The 24,345-nt window shown below is 43.4% G+C and overlaps 1 protein-coding gene across 2 annotated transcripts in view; it reads right to left on the bottom strand.

Annotated features, from left to right (window-relative positions):
- The window catches only part of Tmc3 (transmembrane channel like 3), a 36,738-nt gene extending 15,810 nt beyond the window's left edge, over positions 1-20,928 (bottom strand). For both annotated transcript variants that reach the window (XM_028774721.1, XM_028774720.1), the window contains exons 1-11: positions 20,840-20,928; positions 19,620-19,766; positions 14,677-14,752; positions 11,543-11,624; positions 9,594-9,700; positions 8,805-8,903; positions 8,561-8,703; positions 7,018-7,165; positions 6,195-6,238; positions 3,626-3,773; positions 2,254-2,363 (exon numbers count right to left, since the gene is read on the bottom strand). In XM_028774721.1, the coding sequence (XP_028630554.1) occupies positions 2,254-2,363; positions 3,626-3,773; positions 6,195-6,238; positions 7,018-7,165; positions 8,561-8,703; positions 8,805-8,903; positions 9,594-9,700; positions 11,543-11,624; positions 14,677-14,752; positions 19,620-19,766; positions 20,840-20,928 (1,193 nt within the window). The remainder of the gene's footprint in view (positions 1-2,253; positions 2,364-3,625; positions 3,774-6,194; positions 6,239-7,017; positions 7,166-8,560; positions 8,704-8,804; positions 8,904-9,593; positions 9,701-11,542; positions 11,625-14,676; positions 14,753-19,619; positions 19,767-20,839) is intronic.
- Between the last annotated feature and the right edge of the window lie 3,417 nt (positions 20,929-24,345).

Below are 24,345 nucleotides of genomic sequence, written 5' to 3'. Positions count from 1 at the left end.
CAGATTGTAAGTTTTACTTTTGCACATACAGGTTATATACACAAAAAGGCAGGATGTGGGGAAGGGGATGACGCAGGAGTGTGGGTGTTCAGGGAGAGTACAGATATCTTCCAGAACAGTGTCAGCTGCGTGAAGGTTCAGGGGACAGATCACTATGACTCCACCTATGATTCACTTGTCTTTATCTAAGTTGGTACTATCCTCCAAGGTTACCTATCTACGAGGCCTATGACTAGCCAGGCTTGGCAGCCTTCCATCAAAGCTGCCTGTTTACAATAACTCCCAGCTATCTGTTTCAGTGTTTTTCCACAGATACCCAAGACTTGGTGCTAGCAGGCATGTATGTCAGGCCTATTGCTGATTTTAGGCCTATGACTGATTTTAGGCCTTCAGTGTATAAGCAGGGCTGCCCCTGACAGAGGAGGAGGAGGAGGAGGAGGAGGAAGAGGAAGAGAAAGAGGAGCAAGCAAAGCAGCCTCTGCAGATTCTTTACTAGGTCAGTGGGTCAGTGATGTGCAAATGTGTCTCCTTATCTTAAGGAGAATACTTCCACATGGAAATGACAACTCCCACATCCACACTGGCCTCTTTTATCTCTGGCATGCAGGTGACTCCATGTGTAGGCAGCTTCTCAAGTAGACACCCTTGCCACTTGCTTTTCCTCTGAAGCTGTGAAAGGGCTCCTTTATTTGTCACCCCAGGATGATCTCAGCATCTGCCTTAGCCTATGTGGGTCACAGCCCCTCCAATGGTATGTGGTCAGTGCTGATGGAGGAAGGGCCCAATTAGCTCTTGGCAGAGCCTGGGCTTTTGCTCAGGCTCTCACTGCATCTTGGATGAAAGGTATCATGGTCTGCTGATGAGTTAATGGAACTGAAATAATATGTCTTGCTCTTATTACCAGAATTATGCCTCATTTGTCTGGGGTTACATCTCTCTGTGGCTCTGTTTCTGTAGTTTTGAGTATGAAAAACGAGACCAATCTGTGTAATAGGATTGCCGTTACACCAAATGCAATAATGGAATCGATTCTCCCCAGTGCCTGTGGGCAGGGAAGGATCTGAGGAAGATACTTCTCATCCAGACGGGATTGGTGCGGAGTCGAACAGAATGTATCAGGGTGAGGGGGCCCCCAAGCCTTGTCCCAGGTCTATCCCATGCTGTGGGTTTTTAGTCAGCTCCCTGATATTTCTAGTGATGATTTTCTGTCTTCACAGCTATAGAATTTCTGGAGTCAGGGAACTGGAGTCATCAAGGCAAACAATACCCTTACCTATTTTAGTAAATAAAGTGCTGGCAGACAGCACTCTGTTTGGCCTGTCAGCTGTGGCTATTTTAATGTTCTTCCCTTGGAGCTTAGAGTTAGGACAGAAATATATGCATAGATGGCAGAATCTAAAAGATTGACTGCCATGCCTTTTTCAGAAGATATTTACTGGCTCCAGAGTGGAAGCAATCCTTCTCAAAGTGGTCTGAGGTTTAAAGAGTGTCATGAGGTGTCACAGAAGATGACTTAGAGAAGCCAGTGCAGACAGGGTAGGGAGTGACTGATCAGGCCTCTGATACCTCCTATACCATGCTCCCCGCTTCCCAACACATGAGTTTAAGTGGAGTAGACAGAACCTCAGGGAAGAAAAGCAGCTTTTCAGAAAGATTTCCACAAAGCCCTTGCTAGACATGAATGTGGGTCTAACTTTCAAGAAGGCAGTCGTGGATGTTCCCTTGGACACAGTCTTCCCAGGTCACATCAGTTTATGACATCTACTGTGGTAACTATTGGCTGTCTTGGTACAGCCCATACTATCATTCAGCTTTATTATCGGAACACTAGCTGTCTCCCTCATGTCTGGCAAACAGTGAGGGTCTATGTCACCACTCAGTCAATCCACAGAGGGAATTCAATCATGAGGAAAACAAGACATGTATTCCATCATCTTGCTGCTCATTTGTGTCTGCTTTTCCTGCCTGCGTCTCCCTCTTCCTCCCTGCCCCTCATCCTCTTCTTTCTCTGCTTCCTCTTCCGCACTTACTATAATTCCAGCTGTGTTATCGGCACTATTCTGTTCCCTCCTGCTCTGACTCTGCTCCTTTCATTCCTACTGCCCCCAGCTTTCCTTGAGCAACATCTCTAGGAGAAGCTCTATGCTAAGTGTGGAGAAGCAGCAGCATGCCTTAGCTCTGCAGTGATTCAGTCCCTATGTGGGCGGCTGATGGGTGAGGAATCTTGGGGCTCTTCCCACCAGGATGCTCTACCTTGCTAACTGGAAGCGCAGTGTCGTCCGTGGATGGTACATCTCCAAGGCAGCGATGAGGTCAAAGGCAGACGGTGCTAGCATGGTGACAAGGGAGACTACCACGCTTACCTATGGAGAGAGCATAGGCTCCTCAAGTCCCTCATCTTTGCTGTCTTAGCCACATTTGGTTTTGTATTTGTCCACCTGTCAATGTGAATGGTAGTTAACAGGGACACTGAGTCCTTGTTTAGAAACCTCCCCAACTCTCTTGGAGTTATTCCTTTTCAGGCTACCACCACTCCATCATGGGTTTGTTACTTTCTGGAACTCTCTGTTAGGGTCATGAGGATACTTACATGTGCTGTCTGGGCCTTGGTAGCATTTCTGTTGCATTTACCAATCACTATTTTATTGTATTTAATACCTCCCTGACCTTGGTTGGAAGATGGAAATAATTGCTATTATTATGATCAGAAAGGGGAAGGCAGAGAGGTAATTGAATATCCTTCTGTACACAGGGGATTCATTATCTGGAGAACCATGCCTGGCTCTTGTTTGTCTGGACTTAAGGGAAAAGAAAGGCGAGTTTAAGCTGGTACATAAAATGTCTGAGCTAAATTAAGAAATAATTTCTGTGCATATGTTTAAAAATCGGCCATTTTATAAATGTGCAAAAAGGTACAAATTTACTTAACCCATGTAACTTGTATAAAATGCAAGGAGATGTGAGAAAAACTACCTGGTATAATCTCAGATTCTAGGAAATGATTGAGCATAAGTGAACACATACTGGATAGATGTATGCCCATCTAACTGCTTTTGAAAGGGAAGTGATTTTTATCAGAGTAATATGAAACATGAAGTTATTTTTGTCTTTCAAATTTTGGCAGGTAAATTGAGCCAAACATTCAGGACAACAGTAGCAATTATTAGAAACTACAAAATTCTTCCTAATCTCCTACTTGGTAATTTTTTATTTATGAGTAGGTTGTTTAATAGACAAGCAGTCTGTGTGGCTGGTTCTGAAAACTACCTAAGTGTTGGATGGAAGCACATACAGTGGGTCAGTACAGTCACTGATGCAGGTCTGTGGATGGAGCTCGTGCCTAAGGATGGGTGCAAAGGAACAGATGTGAGCATGGCAAAACTGAACCACAAGGATCAGTATGAGCACCCGGAGGGGTTCTTAAATTAAGATCTTCCTAGTTATTTAACCAAGACTTGATAACACTGAAACTGAAGACCCTGGTTCCTACTCTCGAACTAGCAGGCTGCACTCATTTCTAGAGATATTTCAGTCTGGTTCACTAAAGAAGCAGAGAGGAGGCAATGTTGTTATTCCCATTAAAGTGCACCTGCTTTAAAGAACATAGCTGCTAGTTGCTGGATACCTCATTCTTTTCCCAAAGCGTCAGTTCCTTCTTCGACTGCTCCAGCTTCTGGGACCGGTCCACCACAAAGTAGATGAGGTAGATGCTTCCAGCCAGTGAGAGGAGCACCAGGATGTTGGCAATGATTCTCAGGCAGACAGTCACTGCCCTGCAGAGAGAAGCAGTACCTGGATGTAGATGGCAGAACTTGAAGAAAGGGGCCTTTTCCCTGCTGGGGACCTCTTTGCCTCCTCTGCTGCCAAGTTCCACCTTTTTGAGAGATCAACAGAGTTGTAAATTTGGCCAGACAGCAGCTTGGAACTAAGAAACCATCAAACATTGGTTTCAGGATATAAGTATGTAGGTTTTAGTTTGGTGTTTGTTGCTTAAGATTGAAGTCCTACAGTGCTGGAGAAATGATTCAGTTGTGAAGTGCTGGCAATGCAGGCACGAGGACCTGAGTTCAGATTCTGAGAGGCAACATTTAATATATGCCAGGCAAAGTGGAGTGTACATATAACCCCAGTACTTGGTTTCGGAGAGGCAGAGATAGGCCAAACCCTGAAACTTATTGACCAGCAAGTCTAGTCAAACTGATGAGCTTTGGGTTCAGTGAGAGAACCTGTCTCAAACTATAAAGGTAGAAAGGCATTAAGAAAAAAATGCTCAACATATACTTTGGCATCCATGCAAACATTTATATTTACATCTACAATAAACAATGTGTGCATTACTCTACACACACACACACACACACACACACACACACACACACGAGTCCTGTGAAGCACACAGTGTTCCACATAAAGCTTCCAACAGAAGCAGAATGGGGAGAGGAGAAAGAATGGCCTCATCTTTCAGATGACAGTTGGTGGACCCACCCATCTTTCCATACCATGAGCCCCGGGGGAGTCTATGGGTGCTAATTCCCATGGCATACTTATGTTGTGGTTAACAGTACATGAGTGTGGACCAGGACCCTATTGAGTACTTCCCAGGGCAGTGGTGGGCTAGTTAGCCTAGGTACAAGCAAGCTTGCACAGCTCTGCCTGGAGAAAGATGATTTGAAGGGGCACACAGAATTGAACCACTCCTCCCTAAGTCCTACTACAGGGGAGCTTGGATAGGTCAAGATATTTCCTTTTATGAACATTTTTGTCCTTCATTGGCATAAAAAGAAACTGGTTCCTAAATGAGATGGTGAATGATATCTTTCAGGTTAAAAAGGAAAACACAACATGCTAGATAACATGGTTATTCCCCGCTCTAGAAGGGAAACACCATAGACCCTGAACTGTGAAGCACTGGGGTAGAAGACACTTAGAGAGCTAGGTCCATCAATGTCATCCTCCTGTCTCTAGAGCACACAGTTATCAATACCAGGATCATACTACCCACTAGGCACCAGTTAGGAGGAATGTAGCAGGGGATACAAAGCCTGGCTCCCCATGGCCAAGCCCCTGGCACCCTTCCTGATGATTAAAAGCAAGCTGGGCCTTGACTGAAGTGGCCAAATGATAGTTTCCTCTTCCTATGCATCTCCCCTGGTCCAGAGTACCAGTTACATGTCTTCCTCTGAGCAACAGAATGAGGAAGAGGGTTTGTGGAAGAAGAATGAGAAAACTTGTTTCTCCTTGGTCACCAGTAATGACCTCTTGGATCTAGAATAAACTTAAAGGTGGCTACCATTTTCGAATTCCAGGGATCATTTAAATCATTTGATTAGATATGCTAAAGACACAGACTGTGCATCCCACTGCCAGGGATGTTCATCTGAACTGATGTTGTTGCTTTCGGGGACTGTGGATGACTATGGTGGGCTTGTTCTCTAGCCTCTGAGAGGCCTGATGAGACCTATCCTGTCATTTCACTGGAGAGGAAATGTAGCTCAAAAAGGTTGTGAGCTAGCTTTCTGGGTCACTGGGGTTTATGTAAGGAAGGGCTAGAACATATCCTTCCCAGCTGCCTGTGTCCAGTTCTTCCTCTCTCTGCCCCTGCTCCCATCATTCCCAGTAGCCAGTAGACACATATTTAGCTGAAGAGAAGGACTATAAATTCAATGAGGACATGAGGCAGGTGGGCATGCCTGTGTTAAGGAGGACAGGGCCACCGCCCCTTCATAGCAGCACCCTGTTATTCCACTGGGTCTCAGTTTAAAGATCTCAGGACAAACCTGGCCCCCAGGAGGTCATCTCTGAAGGCTATGGGTATGAATGGGATGTCCCTTGTATCTTAGGAACTCAGATATTTGTTTCTAAATAAATTAGTTCTAACTGTACTCATGTGTTTCCTTTACTTCCTCAGCTAGAAATTATTACTAAAATCAGTAATTTTATTATATAAGTCAAAGAATAGGAAACTCATCCGTTTCAGACCTCCCATCCAGTTTCAGCAGGTTCTGCAGGAGAAAGTACTCCCAAAGACTGATGTGGAAAAGGAAATGAGATTCCCCCAGGTCATATTACTAAGGAGATTGGCATCAAGAGGAAAGAGTAGCTGTGTAACAATTATGAAAATAAGATATGGACAACTTGATAATTTTTGTACCAAAATGAGGCAAAAATTAATAAATGGGCATATTAATACTTACATATTTTTGTTTTTTTTCTTTTCTTGCTCTTCCAGTATGGCCTCCTTGAAGGAAAAATACACATAGCATTAGAGCTTACTCTTATAACCAATTATAAGCACTAGGCATAATGTATCCAACTGGGCATGATGGCCCACGCTGTGACCCCAACCCTGGGGAGGGTCAAGACTTTGGGGCTATGCTTGGCCACATACTAAGTGTGAGCTAGTCTGGGTCTAAAAGCAAAAACAAACCACCACCACTAACAACAACAACAACAACAACAACAAAAATCCCGACTCTATTATCTTAATTCTTATTTTCAATATAACTTCAGCAAGCTTCTATAGATAGTGGTAGATTAAATATCAATTATCTAATAATCAATTATGCAAAACAACTGCAGATTGGTAAGAAAGAATTGAGAAAAGGGGCTGTGATTTTTTTTTTGAATCATGGAAATATTTACTTCACAAAGTAAGGTTTCCTTTAATTGCCTATGACACTCAGCTGACCCAAATCTCTGATTTTGATCACATTTACTTCTAAGCTAAAACGCTTATATGCATAATTTATTTATGTGTAGGTTTTAACAATCCATTGTATAAACTATTTAAAATATGCAAATCAAAATTTTAAGACAATGGAACAATACACAGAAATAAAGAGACATTTAGAGCCTTTGTTCTCACATCCTATGGACTCTTGTCCTTCATTTCTGGTCATGGTCACCTCTATGGGTCCGTTGTCCTGGGCCTAGGAGGGAAGAGAGCTGTGCTGGCTCTGCCAGCAGGGGGCGCTGACTGTATTGCTGCCGAGGCTCCATAGCACCTCCTTCACTTACCCTAATGCTGTTCAGGATGGCAGCTGTTTTGCTTTCTGCAGCCTCTGGGTTCCCAATGAGGTAATCCCAAGCACAAAACACCCTCCAGCAGAAGGTGTAGTTTTCATTGGAAGCACTGGCCAAGCTGGTTCGGGAGTTCTTAGCCATTCTGCAAGAGAGGCCCCAGTGAGGTCACAGGAGCATGTCTCAGGGATGGGATCACCTCCTCCAAGGTGCCAAAACCTGACATGGAGGCTTTGTGGGACCTGGGCAAAGTGATCCTCTGACATAACTCCTTAGTTCCTGCTTGGCAAGTGGAACACTGGCTGGACTTTAACCATACTTGGACTCTCAGCCCATCCTTTACCTGTGTGGATATGAATGGTAATTATCACATGAATCCATCATGTGATACCATACCACCAGCACTATGGCAGTCAGCAGCCATCGAGGTTTGTTTGTCCCAGGAGGTCTCATGTCTGCAGCTGTGATGGTAAACTCTTCACCTGCTCTCTGGGCTGAAGCTGTGTTCCTGAAGCTTCTGCCTATGGTAACTTCTCCCCATGTGATTCCCAAAACTGCTGAGTCTCTCCTGCACATGACACTCACATATTTGAAGGCAGGAGGTCCCCGTCTCCATCCTTTAGGCCATCTCTCCAGTAATAAGCCTTGACTTCCTTCCCCAGTTACATCTCTTGTTCTCTCACCTGCTCTGAGTTACTTTAAAAGACTAACATCCAGTAAAGGACTGAAATTGTTTTGGAGGGGCCTTGAGGCCACCAGGAGCTAAGTTGGGGAGCTGTCAGGCATTGGAAGAACCCTTACAAGTCACTCTATATCTCTTGAAGGTTTGCCTATTTATTTTTATATAGTTTCTGATAAGCACCTTGAAGTGCACTTTGCTGCCTGGGCAATAGGGGGCGTGGCAATGGTGAAAGAGCAAAGTAGACCAAAGGCAAGAGACAAGGCCAGGCTCTCCATGTGCTGCTTTGTCAACTGTGAATCTACCCCACAGCCCCAACTCCCTAGCTTTATTTACACGGAAGTGTAGAAGGCTAGCTTGGAAGGAAACCTGGTACCTTTCTGAGCCAATGTGTGCACAGAGGAAAAGTGAGCTGCCATAGGACTCTAGGTGAAGTTGGTGGAGCTCACCAACTCATAGTGGTACATTGCAGGACTTGTAACTCTAGCCAGTTTTCTTTCTTTTATACTGTGACCACCTCCCGATGATGAACAGGAGGCATCAGTGGCATGTTTTGCCATTGGTCGCAGATAAACACACAAGCTGTGTGCATTCTCCCACCTCTAGTCACCTTGATGTCATTGATTATATCTTATTAGTGAAGCTATGGCATTGTCTCAACTAGACCTCTCAGAGAGCCTTGCACAAAGTAGTCAGCATACAGTAAGTGCTGGATAAACTTAGTATAACTCTGAGTCTTGGTCTCTTCCTTACAAAATGGCTCTAGTGACTCATAAGTTCAATAGGGCTATTGGCAGGAGGTGAGGTTGCACATGTTCTAACCTAACTTCTGACATGGTCTTGAGAAACAGACAGTCATACTTTTTTAAGAGAATGATGAAGCTGTAAGCAAACACTGCCATCCCCACCAGGAAATACGCCAAGGGCAGGCGGTAGCCTGCTCTCCCGATCCGCCTCTCTCTTCCGTAGTATCCGTAGAATAGGACGGAGTACTGAAGGTAGCCCTGCAAAGAGAGCATTCAAATTGTTTCTGATTCATAGATCCCAGAACTGTGGCCCTTTCAGCTCTCCCTTAAGCTCTGGGTGTAGTCAACATTAGCCTTACCCCCAGGGACCAGACAGTGTCCAGGTCCTGTGCAGACATGACCTGCTCCTGGGGGATGGTCTTGCTGGCTGTACTTCCAAAGGGCTGGCCTGCGATTAGCTGGTGAGAGAGAAGAGGTAGATGTGTTTCTCTGGGCTAGGGGGACCCGATAAAAGGAATGGTGGATCCCCATGTGTCTGTTGAAATGCCCCAATGGTATCTCTAGGGATTGTGGTAGACTTTAGCTTGATTCTCTTCAAGAAGAAATTAATATGTGCCTGAGTTTTGCTTCGTCTGATATGTGCCTGCCTGCACTGTTACTGTGTAAACCCATTTGAAAGAAATAGTGGCTTCTGTGGCTAAATCATTGAGGTCCCTGGACCTCTTATACCCAAGAATGGCTCTATTTGTCTCTAAGGACAGAGTTTACTTGGAATACTGGGTAGATAAATTATTACATGGGCCAAATACACTCTGTCACCACTTCTTGAATGGCCCGAGAGACATGGATAGGAATGGTTTTTACATCATTGAGCTGTTGGGAAAAATAATCAAAAGAAAAAGTACATTCATGATATGAAATTCAGATTTTAGCTTCTCTTATTGGTCTCTGCCATGCTCAAACCTTCTTTTGAGACATATGGCCACTTTGTGTAGCAGTGACTAAGTCTGATACATACCCTGTGTTCTTTTACAAAGCTTTCCATGTTCTTCTAGCCTTCCTAGTGTAACAGTGAGGGCAGCAGGTTATAGCACCTGCTTCTCCCTCAGGCCTTGCACCTCCAGGGTGGCTCCTGGGACAACTCTTACCTCTGGAAGGACAACAAAAGCACCGGTCATCACTGCGAGCACTATGTTAATTCCAAATAACCACCTCAGGAAGATGAAGTAGGAGGCCACACCAGATCCGAAGTGACCTATGGAAAGACAACAGAGAGTGGTTCTGCTCAGCCCTCACAACACAGAGAGCCTTGTCACTCACTTTCAGCAGCAACAAACACAGGAAAAGTGATTTCATATGGTGCCTCCCACTGCCCCCACCGTTGGTTGCTTAGCTGGTTCAGTATCCTGTGCCTGGCCTCTGGTTCTATATACAGAAAGACCAGCTTTAGTTGACCAAAACACTGACAATCTCCCCCGTGTTCTACCCATTTGAATATGTTGAGTCAAACTTACTAATTCATGTGTTAAGAGACTTTTATATACTGTGATGGGTTGCATTACTTTACATTACTTTCCAAAGTTTTTCTAAGGTCCTTTGTCTTAATTTTAACATGTAAACTATTGTGGAATGAACTGGAAAAGCCAGATAAAGGGTATATAGAAAGTCTGTAATGTTCCATATTCACACACTTCCTCTCAACTTAAAGGTAAGAGAGAATTTAACTCCACTGAAATAACAAAATGATTTTTCTAACTTCCCATCTAGCTCTTGATTTTTTTTATGTATATGAAATCTATTTTCTGAGGCTGGAGAGATGGCTCAGCGGGTAAGAACATTAGCTGCTCCTACAGAGGACTTGGTATGACTCTCAGCACCCCTATGGTAGCTCACAGCCATCTGTAACTCCACTTCCAGACACTCTCTGCTGGCCTCTGAGGGCAGTACACACATGTGGTGCACAGACATATATGTAGGCGACACATCCATACATTTGAAAATAAACAAACCTTTAAAAAGTATTTTCCAGTAGTTAAATTAGAAAGCAGTTTTTCTAGAGAGTTTCCTGCTTCATTTTTTTACGATTAAACAGGTATCCCTGCTGAGATTTTATCTATTATATCTTCTTTAATGATTTTCATGATTTCTGACTGTACATTCATATATTTAATAGACTATTAAAATGACAGGACTATATTTACTCTTTGAAACTGCTGAATCTACAGAGTGATTTCTATTGACTCCAGTAACAAGTGGATGCAGAAGTAACAACAGGATACATTCCTGTTTCTAAAATGTTTGCCTATTCCTTTTAATGTTGGTCAGTTCCTGCACTGTGATATGCTACGCTGCTGTTTGGTTGCTTAGCATTTAATCGTGTATTTTTATTTTAACCTTTTAGTTATGCGATTTCTTGAGAATACTTTCTTACTCCTACCTCCCAATTTATCTCTTGGATGTTTTTCTTCTTGCATTTTCTAATCATTTGATCATGAACTCTAAGCAGTACGTTAAGAATATTTGTAGAATTGCATTAAACATGGGAACTGACTTTTGGGAAAGTCTACAACTTGAAATAAATGCAGCCATGTCTCTTCACAAGAACCTCACCATCTTGGCTCCAACTTCATGGTTTTCTTCACATTATGACTTTAAAATATTTGTTCACTCTTCTGTGTGTGGGGGAGGAGAAAGAGATTTGGTGTATGATTAATTTATTTTTAATATGTATTTTCTAAATTCTTACAGTCTTTTCTATAAAAACACATATTTTCATGTTTGTATCTTGAAGTTACCATCTTACTTACCCTGGCAATTTTTCACTGATTGTTCAGAGTTTGCTATCTGAGTGGATGAATGTACTAGAAGTGAACTCGGAGCCATGGGGGAATGTAGAAGGGCAGCATGGGGACTCTTCCATCCTGGGAGGTAGGAGGACATCAGGTCTTCTATCTCTGAGTCAGTCCCAAAGAACAGAGCCTCTAGCTCTGTTCCTAGGCTGACTCTACACCTTGATGGCCAAGGCTCACCAGACATCTCAGGCTGTGTGCTGGTCACAGTTGCACATCACCCCTGCAGTCCTCCAGTGGATACTCACTCTCAATTTTCTTTATCCTCATTTCCCAGGGAATGAAGATGACCACAAAGTTACAGGCCAGACGGGCAAATTTCCGCCAGAGCTAGACAGGAGAGGCCACGATTAGACAACTTCTCATTTATAACCTTGGTAATACATAGGGCTCTGGGGTGGATTCTGGGTAGAGGAGGGGATCTTGGACACATTCATAGAACCTTTAATTATAGTTTCTCAGACTACTAAGCATCTCTAAAACCAAAGTAGCCCCTATCTTCCCTGAGTCATGACCAGGTGGTATACATCTGGTCTGCACTCTGAGCTATGGGGTCTGCATTCCATTTTGGAAGCAGAATCTCATGAATTTCAGGCTGGCTTCAAATTCACTATGTACCTAAAGATTACCCCGAACTTCTGATCTTGCTGTTTCTACCTCCCAAGTGGACTCACCACAGCCAGTTAATGTGATGGTAATTGAGACCAGGGCTTTGCACATCTTTAGCAACCATTCTACCAACTGAGCTACATAACAGCCCTGTGATCTATAATTTTTTGGGTCACAGTCTGCCTTATTCATGGGTTGAGGACTAGGAAAGTAGAAGTCTCATTAGGGATGATATCTCAAGATACTCATTTGACCCAGCCACTGACCCCTAGTAGCTCTGTGAGTGGAGCCTCGGAATCGATCTGATTCACCAGTTCCCCCAGAGGATTCTACCTGCATCCCAGTTCAGAGACCAAAAATCTAGAATCTTCCTTGAAAATCAGCTCCATTCCAGGTGCATCTGTGATCTACAAGATATATCTGAGCCCCTGTCCTGGCTGAAGCTGCCAGGAATAAGCTTGGGAATTTTGTCTGTGGACTTACACAACTGCCAAAAGTATGAAATCATTACTCTTTTTCTCAAAGGAGAGTAAAGCAGAATGTGGCCCGTGTCGGCTCTGCTCTCCAGCAAAATTGGAAGGTTGTGCATTCTAACACACAAACAGTCCGGGGTTGTGTTGGAAGCAAATGATATCATTGCACAAGGAAGAGCCACAAATGTAATTACGGCATTCCCAACTGTAAGACAGCACACGGTCCTGACACAGACTCACAGGATAATGTCATTTTGGATGGATCTGCTAAGGCCAGACAGCTGCCTGCACATGGAAGTCTGAGTTTTATCAGAAGTTCGAATTGTCTTTAGCTCATGATTTAAGAACTAAGTCAAAGACAGACAAGATTCCTGTGAGCAATCATACAGACTGCATATGAGTAGCCAGGAAGAAATATGTCTGTCTCTGAATTCTCCTTGTTAGGGTCACTGGCCTCTCTTGCAAATTTCTATGTCTGCCTGGCATCATCTGCCCAGAAAATACAAGCTTTCTGATCCCCAGAGGCAGGAATGCTCAAGCATCCTTCAGCAAAGGCCTGGGTTTAGCAAACATCGACTCTCCTCACTGCTTTAAAGCCCTAAAGTCAAAAAGGCACAGGAAAAGTCTACACTCTAGTTTTCATTGTACATCTGCCTTGCCATGAGCCCCCAGAAAGTTCTTTTCTTTCCATGGGCAGCCAGTGGCTTATCTGTAGAAGGAGCAGTGAGTGCCATCCAGTCTGCTCCCCATTTAATAGTCTAGGGATTTCAGTGCACAAAATAGGCTAGCTCTGTAGGTGAGAGATGTAAGACTTGAAAAGCCAGATTCTCTATACTTATGTGGTCTTTGGTAATAACAGCTTTGCCTAGAAGGGCTTCCTAGAGGTAGAGGAAGGGGTGGAGAGTTGTGGGATGCTGTCTTCCAGGCACAGCATGCTTACTGCACTCTCATTCTTAGCAATGGTGCTTACCTTAGCACTGGAGGAGGAAGGAAGGCTTTAACCAGCTCCTGCCCCTCCTCCAGGATTTACAGACAACTAAAGACTGCTAATGGAGTGGACATCAAGAGGCTGCTTCTCTCTCTTGGCATCTATCTATAGGCAGTTAATGATTTCTGGGGTGAGTAGCACCCAGTCTTGTCCCATTTTTAATTAATTTTTAATTTAATTTTTAATTGAGGATTTCAGCACACAAAATAGGCTAACTCAGGGTAGCTCTATAGGCGAGAGATGCAATTTCCCTACCAGTGTGAGGCTTGAAAAGCCAGATTCCCCATACTTATGTAGTATTTGGTAATGTAGAAGGGCTTTTCAGAGCCAGAGGAAGAGGTGAAGGGTTGTATGTGACATTGTCTTCCATGATATTGCTACTGGGAAGTTGCCTGTGCTTCCATAAATAACTCCCAACCCATGTTCGTCATGTAAGTGAACTTAATTAAACTTGTTAATTTATGAACAGACAGCAAGCAGACAAAAGAGTAGAGGGCCTATCCAGGGACATGAAGGGGATCAATGGGAGAAAAAGGGGGGACAAGAGGGTAGTGGTAGATAACTATGATCCAAAGTCTTCGTGTACATGCGTGAAAATCTAACAGTGAGACCCATGTATACATAACTAGCATATGATAATAATAGAAACAGATATGATTGGAAAAGGTGATTATTGATGACCATCATTAAGGAAGGCATGGGAAAAATATGCCATGCTTCTCTGATGATTGCCTCCAACCCCCACAGCAGAAGACCAGAGAACCTGGACTGAGTCAAGGTCTAAAAAGCCAATCTAATGGCATTAAATGGAATTTAAAATTAAAATAGCTTTTTAAGAAAGATACTAAATTGGGGATAAGTAGGCATAGGCATGTTTTCTTTTTTTATTTGTGTTTTTTGAAGACATGAAACCTTGTTGACAATGGGAAATTTCATAATATACTCAGGTTTAGTTTCAGCTATCTGTAAGGAAAGAGGCTAATCCACCCCCTAGCTTGGACTATTAGATGAAAGCTGGGATTTGCCTAAGTCACTGTGGGTGTGAGTGCTGCAGTAATTCAGATACAGGGATGAAACAAGTGAAGCACACTGATGGGGCTGAGCCAGGAAGGCTGACTTATTTATACTATACAACTGATAACTGGTGGTACTCAGGGCTGAGATCCAGGTTTGGTGGTGGTTGAACTTGTGGACTTATCGATATTCTATGGTTGTTAATGGTGGATACTTCTAAGTATGTGTGAGGACTACAGTGATGGATTTCAGAGACAACCAGTAAGGAGGCCCGCCATGCCTCATTCGTACTCTTTACCTCTGCTCCTGCTGCTTGATAGCCTCGAGTTCTAGTCAGCCTGCCTTCGAACTTCAGCACAATCTCCTTTGCTCGTCTGAGAGAAGAAAAACGTAAAGTGACCCAACTTTACCGAAGCAGGAAAGGAACACCAAATGATACAGGAGTAGAATTCAAAAATTTCATTTCCTGTCCTTTGATAACAATAAAATAAATACTTTTAAAACTATTTTAAGGGACTGGAGAGATGGCTCAGGAATTGAGTGCTTACTGCTCTTTCAAGGACCGAAGTTCTGTTCGACACCTATAATTCCAGTTCTAGGAGATTGGATGCCCTCTTGCAACCTCCACAGACATTTGTACATGCACACACACACACACACACACACACACACACACACACCCCTTAAAACTGTCTTTTCATTTATGTGGATGAACTAATAATTGGAAAGAATAGATTCACACCAGTTACTTTGTCCAAGTGCGTCCTAGGCTGGAGGCTGGCTGGGATCACAGACTTTGGGCATTCTGATAGCAGCTACTGTATCTTAGCTCCTTTGTTTGACAGCTTGCCTCTTCCGGACATTTCCTTTTATTACATTTCTTGAGACTGTATTTCTATCTTATGTGAATGAGTGTTTGCCAGCATGGATATCTGTGCACCACATGAATGCAGTGCCAGTGAAGGGCAGGGAGTTACATCTCTGAGACTAGAGTTATGAACCACTGCAAACTGCCATGTGTGTGCTGGATTTGACCCAGGTTCTCTGGAAGCTCACTGTCTTTCCAGCTGTCTAGTCAGTTCTTTAGTAGTAAAGCCATACCTACCTTCAAGGACTCTGCTTCAAGGAAGGAATGATGTGAAGTTAGTTAGTGTAACAAAGTTGTGTGTATACAAGCCATGAACCCAATCCATCTTGACACACTGATCACTCTATTGAGTTGACCTGAGATCTCCATTTCAATGTTTTGCCTTTTTTTCTTTCTTTTCCTTTCTTCCATGCCCCCCTCTCTCTGAGTTTCCATATGTAGCCTTGGCTGTCCTGGAACTCATTCTGTAGACCAGGCTGGCTTCAAATTCAGAGATCTACCTGTCTCTGCCTCCTGAGTGCTGGGATGAAAGGCTTGTGCCACCACTACCTGGATCTTTAAAAATAGACAGAAATTGAAATTGGAGAAATGAGTGACTTAATAAAATGCTTTGCTTGCAAGCATGAAAACATGAGTTCAGTTTCACAATCTACATAAAAATCCAGGTGTGATGGTGACCACTTGGAATTTCAGTACTGGGAACAGGTAAGCCAACCTAGCCTGCTTGGTGAGGCAAGTACCAGACAAGCCTTGTCTCAGTAAATGAGGTGGAAAGAGTCCTGAGGCATGGTCCCAGAGGCTGTCCTCTAGCTTCTGGTGTGTACACAGATATGTACCTGCTCTCTCTCTCTCTCTCTCTCTCTCTCTCTCTCTCTCTCTCTCACAACACACACACACACACACACACACACACACACACACACACACGCCTATGTAGATTCACACAATAGACTGAATCCATCGGGAAAGTTATGGTTAAAACAATAACTCAGTGAATAACAAGATTGAATGTAGGGGTTAACACTATGGGCCGGGCTGATATCAGAGGCTCTTAGAGATGCACACTATTCAAATAACCCAATGACACACAACCCCAAGGCAGAGACACTCAACCCTACCTGATGATCAGCTTCTCTGTTGGATTACACTCACTGTTAAAGAGCTCTCAGTCACTGTTAAAGTTCCTCTCAGTCAGTCAGGTCATTGGTTTGACTGTAAGTCTGTTTAATAGGCTATTCCTGTATGTGCCTTTCCCAAACCCTCCTGATAATACCCACTGGAGGTAAGTCCTTTAGGAAACACAAGAGATAAGGCAATTCCTGTTTCTACAGAAAAGGTGACCTCCCCAAATCATTCCTTTACCAAATTCTGAGTTTTAGACCTGTCTCACTATTTTGAGACTGTGTCATGTGTATGGGCCAGGATGACCTTGAACTTGCTATACAGCCAAGGATAGCCTTGAACTGACCCATCCTCCTACCTACTCAATAAGTCTTTCATTATTGTAGCATACCATACACACTGACTCTGATTAACAGAACAAGTACAGAAACAACGAGAGGCAGCCTCTATCCATATATACAGCAAGCATTTGTAAAAAACAAATTAAAAATACTGCAAAAGTCAAAATAGAAAGTGATTTCATAGTCTCATTTGTAACTTTGTTCCCTGCATGTATTTTCTGCACTTTTCTTTTGGGTCAAGGACAGTGGAATACAGATATGAAGAAAACAGTTGTCCTGGAAAGGCTCCCTACTTAGTAAATATGACCCAGATATATGCCAAGATACCGTGATGGAGAAGAGTGGGCTCCATGGTGGAGGGGGAGAGGTGTGGAGAGATGAATGGGAGGTACACATCCCACAGGCCCCGTATCAGGAAGCGAGTGTGTGCCGTGTCCTCACAGACAGCTAGCGCTGCTTGTGGTGTCCCTCCTGGTTTCTAAGCAGTCAGGGTTCAGTGCCTTCTGCACCCTATGCAGACACCAGGATCAGCCTCTACAGGTCCAATGAATGAAGTGGAGCTTTTCAAGGTAAAGGGCAAGAGATGTAGGTCACAAGGGGATGACAAAGGAACCTTGCTGCCAGCTTGAGGAATGGGCTGTGTCTGACATTTTGGAGCGCTGGTAAGTCAGAAGGTGTGACTGAATTCACCAGACACCTGGATTTGTGTTTTATTCCTGAAGTTACCTGAAAGAATGGCAAGCAGGTATTCTGTTCTTGTCTCAATATTATAAGGATTTATCTTGGGGCTGGGGGGATGGCTCAAAGTGAGTAAACCGCTTACTGTATTAGCATGGAAAACTGAGGTTGGAAAACTGACGTTGGATACCAAGTCTAGGTAAAAGCTGGGAACGGTGAGTGGGTGAAGAGGCAGGGTATTGAGAACTGACAGACCTGCTAGTCTGGCTGGAATAGGGAGCTCCAGGCTCAGTAAGAGACTCTTCCTCAAAGAATAAGGAGGAGAGGAGCGGAAGATGCCTGGTGTTGACCCCTGTCCTTTCTACTAGTGCACACACACAGGTCAGCTCTCTCTCTCTCTCTCTCTCTCTCTCTCTCTCTCTCTCTCTCTCTTTCTCTCTCTCTCTCAAACACACACACACAGTTTAACTTTCCATTACTCAGATAAAAACTGACATTTCTGAATGGTGTTTGAAAGTTTTAAATGACTCACTCCAAAAATGACATAAAAATCTCTATGGTTTAACACGAGAGACCCTGGACTTAGGATTGGAGTGTCTCATTTAAAGCTGAGCTTGCCACAGCTTTACATATTCACAGGTGGCATTTGCTCAGACTGCTCTATTAATGTCTCCATCAGTCTTCTCATCTGAAAAGTGGGCAAAGTGCTGTGCAAAGGATAGAATCGATGAGAGCCAGAAACAGACTCAGAAAGTGAGCAGAGCAGAATCCACTGCAGCCATCTGAGATGAAAGTGTGGATGCCTTTAGCCTGAAGGTCATGTTGGTTAGACCTGGACTCAAATCTCAGAAAGGGATGATTTGATAGGAAGAGTTACAAGTCCAATAGATGGGAGTATGAAAGGAATACACACTGGCATCTAGAAAAACCACCCTGAAGAGCAAGGTATGACAGAAGTTCTGGGCACACAGTAGGTGCCTGAACATCAGGCATGGGGGCTGCTTTCCCAGGAATGCACACTCCTGGTTCACGGTAGCTCAGTTACATGGGTTATGAAGACTATGCCACCAATACCCTTTATGGGGTCTGTGACAGTCACCCCCATTCTTAGGTGTGAATATCACATATTGAACACAAAGCTAGCACCCACAATCCTTAGCATATCCATTGTTCAGTAAGCTTAATCTCCCAAAGTTCAGACTTGACTTGCCAAAAGGATCAAGCTGAATTGAATATTTAAAATGCTGGGGACCAGGAAAATAGTTCAGTGGTGGAGTATGGGCTATTGTGTGCCCAGCATTGGATTCTATTCCCAGTGTCCCAGAGATGAGCGGTGAGAGAGGACAAGGGAGGCTGGGTTCACTTCCCATTCCACTTGGTTCTGGGTTTGAGAGACGGCACAGGTAGTGGTTTTGAAGGCACACTTAGCTTAGCTGTTGACATTTTTGGCAACGCTGTTGCAGGAGATATGAGTCGTTGTTTACCATCACTTCAGCTTTAACCAGAGGACCCACATCTAAAGAGGTTAGGGAACTTGTCCAATATCAAGCAGCTAGAGATCTGAGGAAGTAGTATTTGAATTCAGGGAGGGAATCTGCCTTCAAAGTATAAGCACTTAACTGTGACTGAGAGACTCTCTAATAGACTCAAAATATCCTAATAACCTGGCTTCCTGAAGAGATTTCCTTCCTGAGGGAGATAAAAGCAAGGAAGTGAAGTGGATGTTTCTTTGATTCTGGCTCTCACTCTGTCTCCTGTGAGTTCAGAGACAATGTGAAAATCTAGTGTTTGGAACAGAGATTGTGAACTCCAAACTGTCTACCACAGCACAATACAATACAACACACACACACACACACACAAAGAGAGAGAGATGTGCATATGCATACACTACACACATAAGTGTATACACACTACACATATACACACACACACATAGATGTGTATATGCGCATACCACACACATAAGTGTATACTCACACCACACACACCACACACACACACAGTCTCACACACAAACCACACACAGAGACCACATTCACATCCATGTACACACACACGCACACACAAGCATACAAGCACATATGCACACTCGCAAGCTCTGTAACAGCTATGTCTAGATGGTCCCCTCAAGCATCTTTGGCACTTCTCTGAGTCAGATGTAAGATGTGTCACAGTTCTTGGATCTCATATTCACTCTTATCAGTGATTGCTGTGGAGGCCCTTCCTTACCTCAGTGCCCGAAGCTTCTGCCCCATGGTCCAGGGTCTGCAGCGGATATTTGCCATGAGGTCTTTCTGAAACTGTATATTCTGGAAGATTTGTTCTGGATCACTGCTGTCCCCTGTTTCATCAGCATTAAAGCTGTCATCCGAGTTACTGAATGGAAAACGGTCATCATGGAGGAAATCTGATTACAGAATTGCTTCCAGCAAAGGACATCTTTCTTGCGTAACTTCTGCATCTCACGGGGTCATCTGTATAGTGTGTGTGTGTGTGTGTCCATAGACTGACAGAATTTGGTAGTGTCAGCAGTCCTTAAAAACTCATATGTGGGATTCTATCACCTCAGTGGTCAGTGAAAAAGAATGACTTCTCAAGGCAAGAGACAGCAAAGGAGAGAGGAGAAGAGGAATTCCGAGTTTGATTCTACTCTCGAGGAGTAGTAGTTTTGAGAAGGGACACAATGTCATCTATAGGCTCATTGAGGTGACAAGCGAAGCTTAGAGACACAATTCCTCCTTCTCCCACTCTAAAGGTAAAAGAAATAAACGCAAGCCTGTGTCTCCTGGAGACTCCTCTCTGTTCGCTTGTGTTCACTTTAAACACAAGACAAGAGATGTAGATGCAGGCAGTGGTTTTTACAAACAACAACAAGAAAGAGTTAAATGATTGCATGGAGTAAACTCCTTCAGGGCATAGCTGTTGTGTAGAAGAACAATTTTTCAACATTTAACAGGGCAGTTCTTCCCTAGTAATACTTAATATGTAGCTCAATAATTTTTTAGGAGATAAACAATCTATGGCTTTCGCAAGAGAACACATTTTCTCTCATTTTGATCAGGATGTCTTTTATTTCCTCAAAAAAAAAATTCTCTAGAGTCAGAGGAGGTTTCAGTATTTAACAGAAAATATTCCCAATAAAAACCTAAGACGCTCAGTTCCCATCCTTCCCACTTCTCTGTTATCGGAAGCGTTTTCCAGCAGACACCTGATTTATCAGAGGTAGCAGATGTCTGCTCTCTCCTGACACAAGCAATTGAGGAAACAGGGAGAAGCAGATGAAGCCCATGTGTCGAATTGGCGGGCAACAAAATAAGCGCAGGATACAGGATTTGGGGCAGGCGCTTGCAGCTGCCTTCCTCTCTGAACACTGCTGTGGTCTTCACCCCAGTTCCACATGACCCCAGAGAAGTAAGTTTCTGCACTGGAGAACCCAGCAGGGCACTCACCCAAGCAGCAGGGAGTCCTGGTAGAGATAGCACTGGCTGGCATTTCTCCGGATGCTTCTGTAGCGCTGGGATGCCTTTGAGGTTTTCATGAGGCCTGGTCTGCAGCCAGTGGTCCCTAGGGATAGCCAGAGAATTGAAAAGTCTTGAGTTTGCAGGCAGGGGTCTGTTCCAAATGAGCTGTCTGAAAGAGGCCTGCAGAGTTGACCTGCTCTCTTCCCTCAGAAGCAGGAGCAAATGCCTGCCTGCTACATCTGGTGCTGGGGGTAGAAAAGAAGGCAGGAGGCCAGCCAGGGTCATACATATGTAACAGTGAGGTGGGTGTGCCCACATTGATTGGCTAAGATCTGGACAGTTGGAGGCGTGGCCCAGTGGCCTAGGGATGTCTTGATTCCTCCTAAAGTCCATCCACAATCTCTTGTGCCCAGCAGGACTCAAAGACTTGTAAATTCCTTGACATCTTATTACAGCTAAAGATCACTAAACCATTTGGGAGCATAGGAGGCAGGGTGTGGTGGGTCTCTCCAGAAGAGGCTTAGAGACAGCAAGTGCACTCACTGCCTATCCAGGCACAGACACTAGTACTCTATTTTTTTCCCTTCTACATCTCTTTGTTTTTCTACTTTGAAAGATGTCAAGCTTACAGAAATGTTGACCCCACAGTACCATGAACATCTGGCTACTTTCCGTTCTTAATCAGTTGTACTTCGTCACATTGTCTCAGTTCTACCTATGTTTTCCTTGCTACCTACCATTTACAAGTAAACTCTAGAAATAATGACGTTTCAACCTTCAGGACTTCCACGTTCTAGTAACAAAAACTGAATTAGTTCTTGTCTTACAGGTATTAAGTATGGACATACCAGAATGCATTATGACCCACAAAGCTGAGTTTGAGAAAAATTAAGATTTTTATTTATTTTATGTTATTTTATTTTTTATCTTGGGGCTGGAGACATGTCCCGGAAGTTAAAAGAATTTGCTACTCTTGAGAGGACCAAAGTTCAGCTCACTAGCCACCTATAATTCCAACTCCAGGAAACCTGATGACCTCTTCTGTCCTCTGTGGACACCTGCATATACATGGTTACATGGTTCTCTCTCTCTCCCTCTCCCTCTCCCCTCCCCCTCCTCCTCCTAAACTCCCCCCTCTCAAAAGTTCTTAGAAAAATAAGACTGGAGATCCATGTATGTTGGAGATCAAAAAGTAAATAGCCTCTGAAAATGGAGCATCTTGCCCATACAAAGGCAAACTCCTCCCTGTCTTAGCTACAGGGAAAATGGGGCCCATTCTCTTGCCTCTTGCATGTTTTCCTTGTCAGCCATACACTGGCTTTTCAGCCAAACATCTCTTCCCCAGCCAAGGATTTTGCTGCACTTGGGAATTACAAACCTGTTTGCTAGTCAACACCAGATCAATGTCCGCTGTCAGTGAGTTTACGTGTCTGTGTGTAGCTGAGCACGATAATGCAGTGCTAGAAAGCACGGCTCAGCTCTGCGGAAAGCTCTGTCTTACCCGCATTAAGAACTCCACATATCAGTGAGCAGAGGTCAGGGGTGCCCCAGACAGCAGCAGAAGGAAGGCACAGACCACCATAAAAGTGTGGGGATGGGAGAGGTTCTCATTCATTTGTTCATTTATTTTTCTTTAAATTTATTATACCAATAACTCCGTTGCTCTATTGGCCACAAGTAAAAACTGGTGAAAGACAAAAGAGAACTCTTATTAAATGGATAATTCTCTTCTTACAATTGTTTTGACTTAATATGTTCTTCTGGCTATTGAGAAAATGAATTTTAAAATAATTGTTAACTTTAAATTATTTGTAATTGACGCATGATTGTTGTACATATTTAAGGGTATTGTGTGTTATGTTGATATTCAATAAAGTGTAAATAGAGTCAAATCAGGCTAATGAGCAAACCCATAGTCTGGAGTGGTTAGCATTTCCTTGTGCTGAGAGCATTAAAAAAATCCAATTTCTGGCTATTTTGAAGTGTACAATAAATTTAAATGAAAGTATTTTACATAATGACATTGGAAGGGTGCTCCTCATGGTTTCTATGGTTTGAAGTTTCCAGCCTTCTACTAGAACATGTAGATGAGGCTCTTGACAGTTGGTCCTTACTGTCCTGTGTGTGAACTCCTTTCTTTCAGGGTTCTGCTGCTCTGGACTCCAGAGATGGGAGTAGAAAGTGAAAATGCAGACGATTCTTTCTGAATGCTTGAATGATTGACATTGAATGCCTTCTGCCCACTGTGAGAGAGATTAGACCCCCCCCAGTCACTGCATTTGCAGTGATAATAGCACTAAAAAGCACCCCCGATGCTTTCAAGTCAAACATTCTTCTTAAAAGGGATCCAAGCAATGTCAGAATGACCTACAACTGTTACTTTATGCAGTATAAATGCTTATAGGGTTCACATGATGGGAGAGGAAAAGCCTTGCAGGGAGAAAAAAGGAGAAGACAGGACCTAACTCTGTAGTGTTAGAGCTTGTGGATACCATTACTTCCAAAAAGAAAAAAGACTAATATTTCGTTTTAAATCCCAGAAGATTTGAATAGAAATCACCCAGTGGCTTAGCCTACAGGAACAAAAACATTCTTTTCCCACATTGCTGATTAAGATGGTTTTATCCTGCTAAGTGAATTCTATTCAGAGACATTCATATACCGAGAGCATCCTGACCTGTAGACATTAGTCTATTGCTTCTCTTTGCTAAGCACAGATTCCCTGGAGATTGGGAAACTCTGCTTCTTTTGAGCTGTGACAGAAACATGGGTGGGCTGCAGAGGGACTGGCCTTTATCATAGTTGTTCCTCAAAATAAGAGAATACAGATTGTCAACCCAACAGGACCCTTTCAAAGGAATTGCTTTTAGCTGAATGGGCCTCCTCCCCCTCCCCCAACCCCAAGTAATACCAGAACTTGGGAGGGTGAGGCAGGAGAATCACTGTGAATTTGAGGCCAACTTGGCTCAATCCCTTGAAAAGGAGAGAAACACTTTTTACTGTGATGAGACAGGGAACATTTAGCAGGTGTGTATACATTCACTGAAAAATTACAAGGTACTCAATAAATACAATTTGTGATTTTAACTTAAAAATAAGTAATATAATGTAACTTTTAAAAAGATAAAGAGGAACTGATTTGAAGTTGAGTTTTAGAACTCTCTGCAGGAGTGCTGTAAAACTTTGTCACTGGAAGAAAATTCTCTTGTTTGATCAAGCGTTCATAGCATCTTCAGAAAGGGAAAATAGAACCTCTTTAAAAGTGAATTAAAAACAAACAAATAAATAAAACCAAACACACACACACACACACACACACACACACTCACCCCAAAAAACAAACAACAAAAAAACTAGCAGTTGAATTCCTTGTTCAAATAACTGGTTGGAAGTTGGCTAATATTTCCCTATAGTGATTTCTGGGTGATCCTGTTCCATCTCTGCTACCCAGACACTCAGTCATCACAGTGGACACTGTTGTTGAGGGGCATGAA

The sequence above is a fragment of the Grammomys surdaster genome, unplaced genomic scaffold (genome assembly GCF_004785775.1).
Source record: "Grammomys surdaster isolate TR1022 unplaced genomic scaffold, NIH_TR_1.0 242, whole genome shotgun sequence".
Lineage (NCBI taxonomy): Eukaryota > Metazoa > Chordata > Mammalia > Rodentia > Muridae > Grammomys > Grammomys surdaster.
Note: the sequence above shows the minus strand (reverse complement) of the source record. Positions and strands in the feature narration are given on the sequence as shown.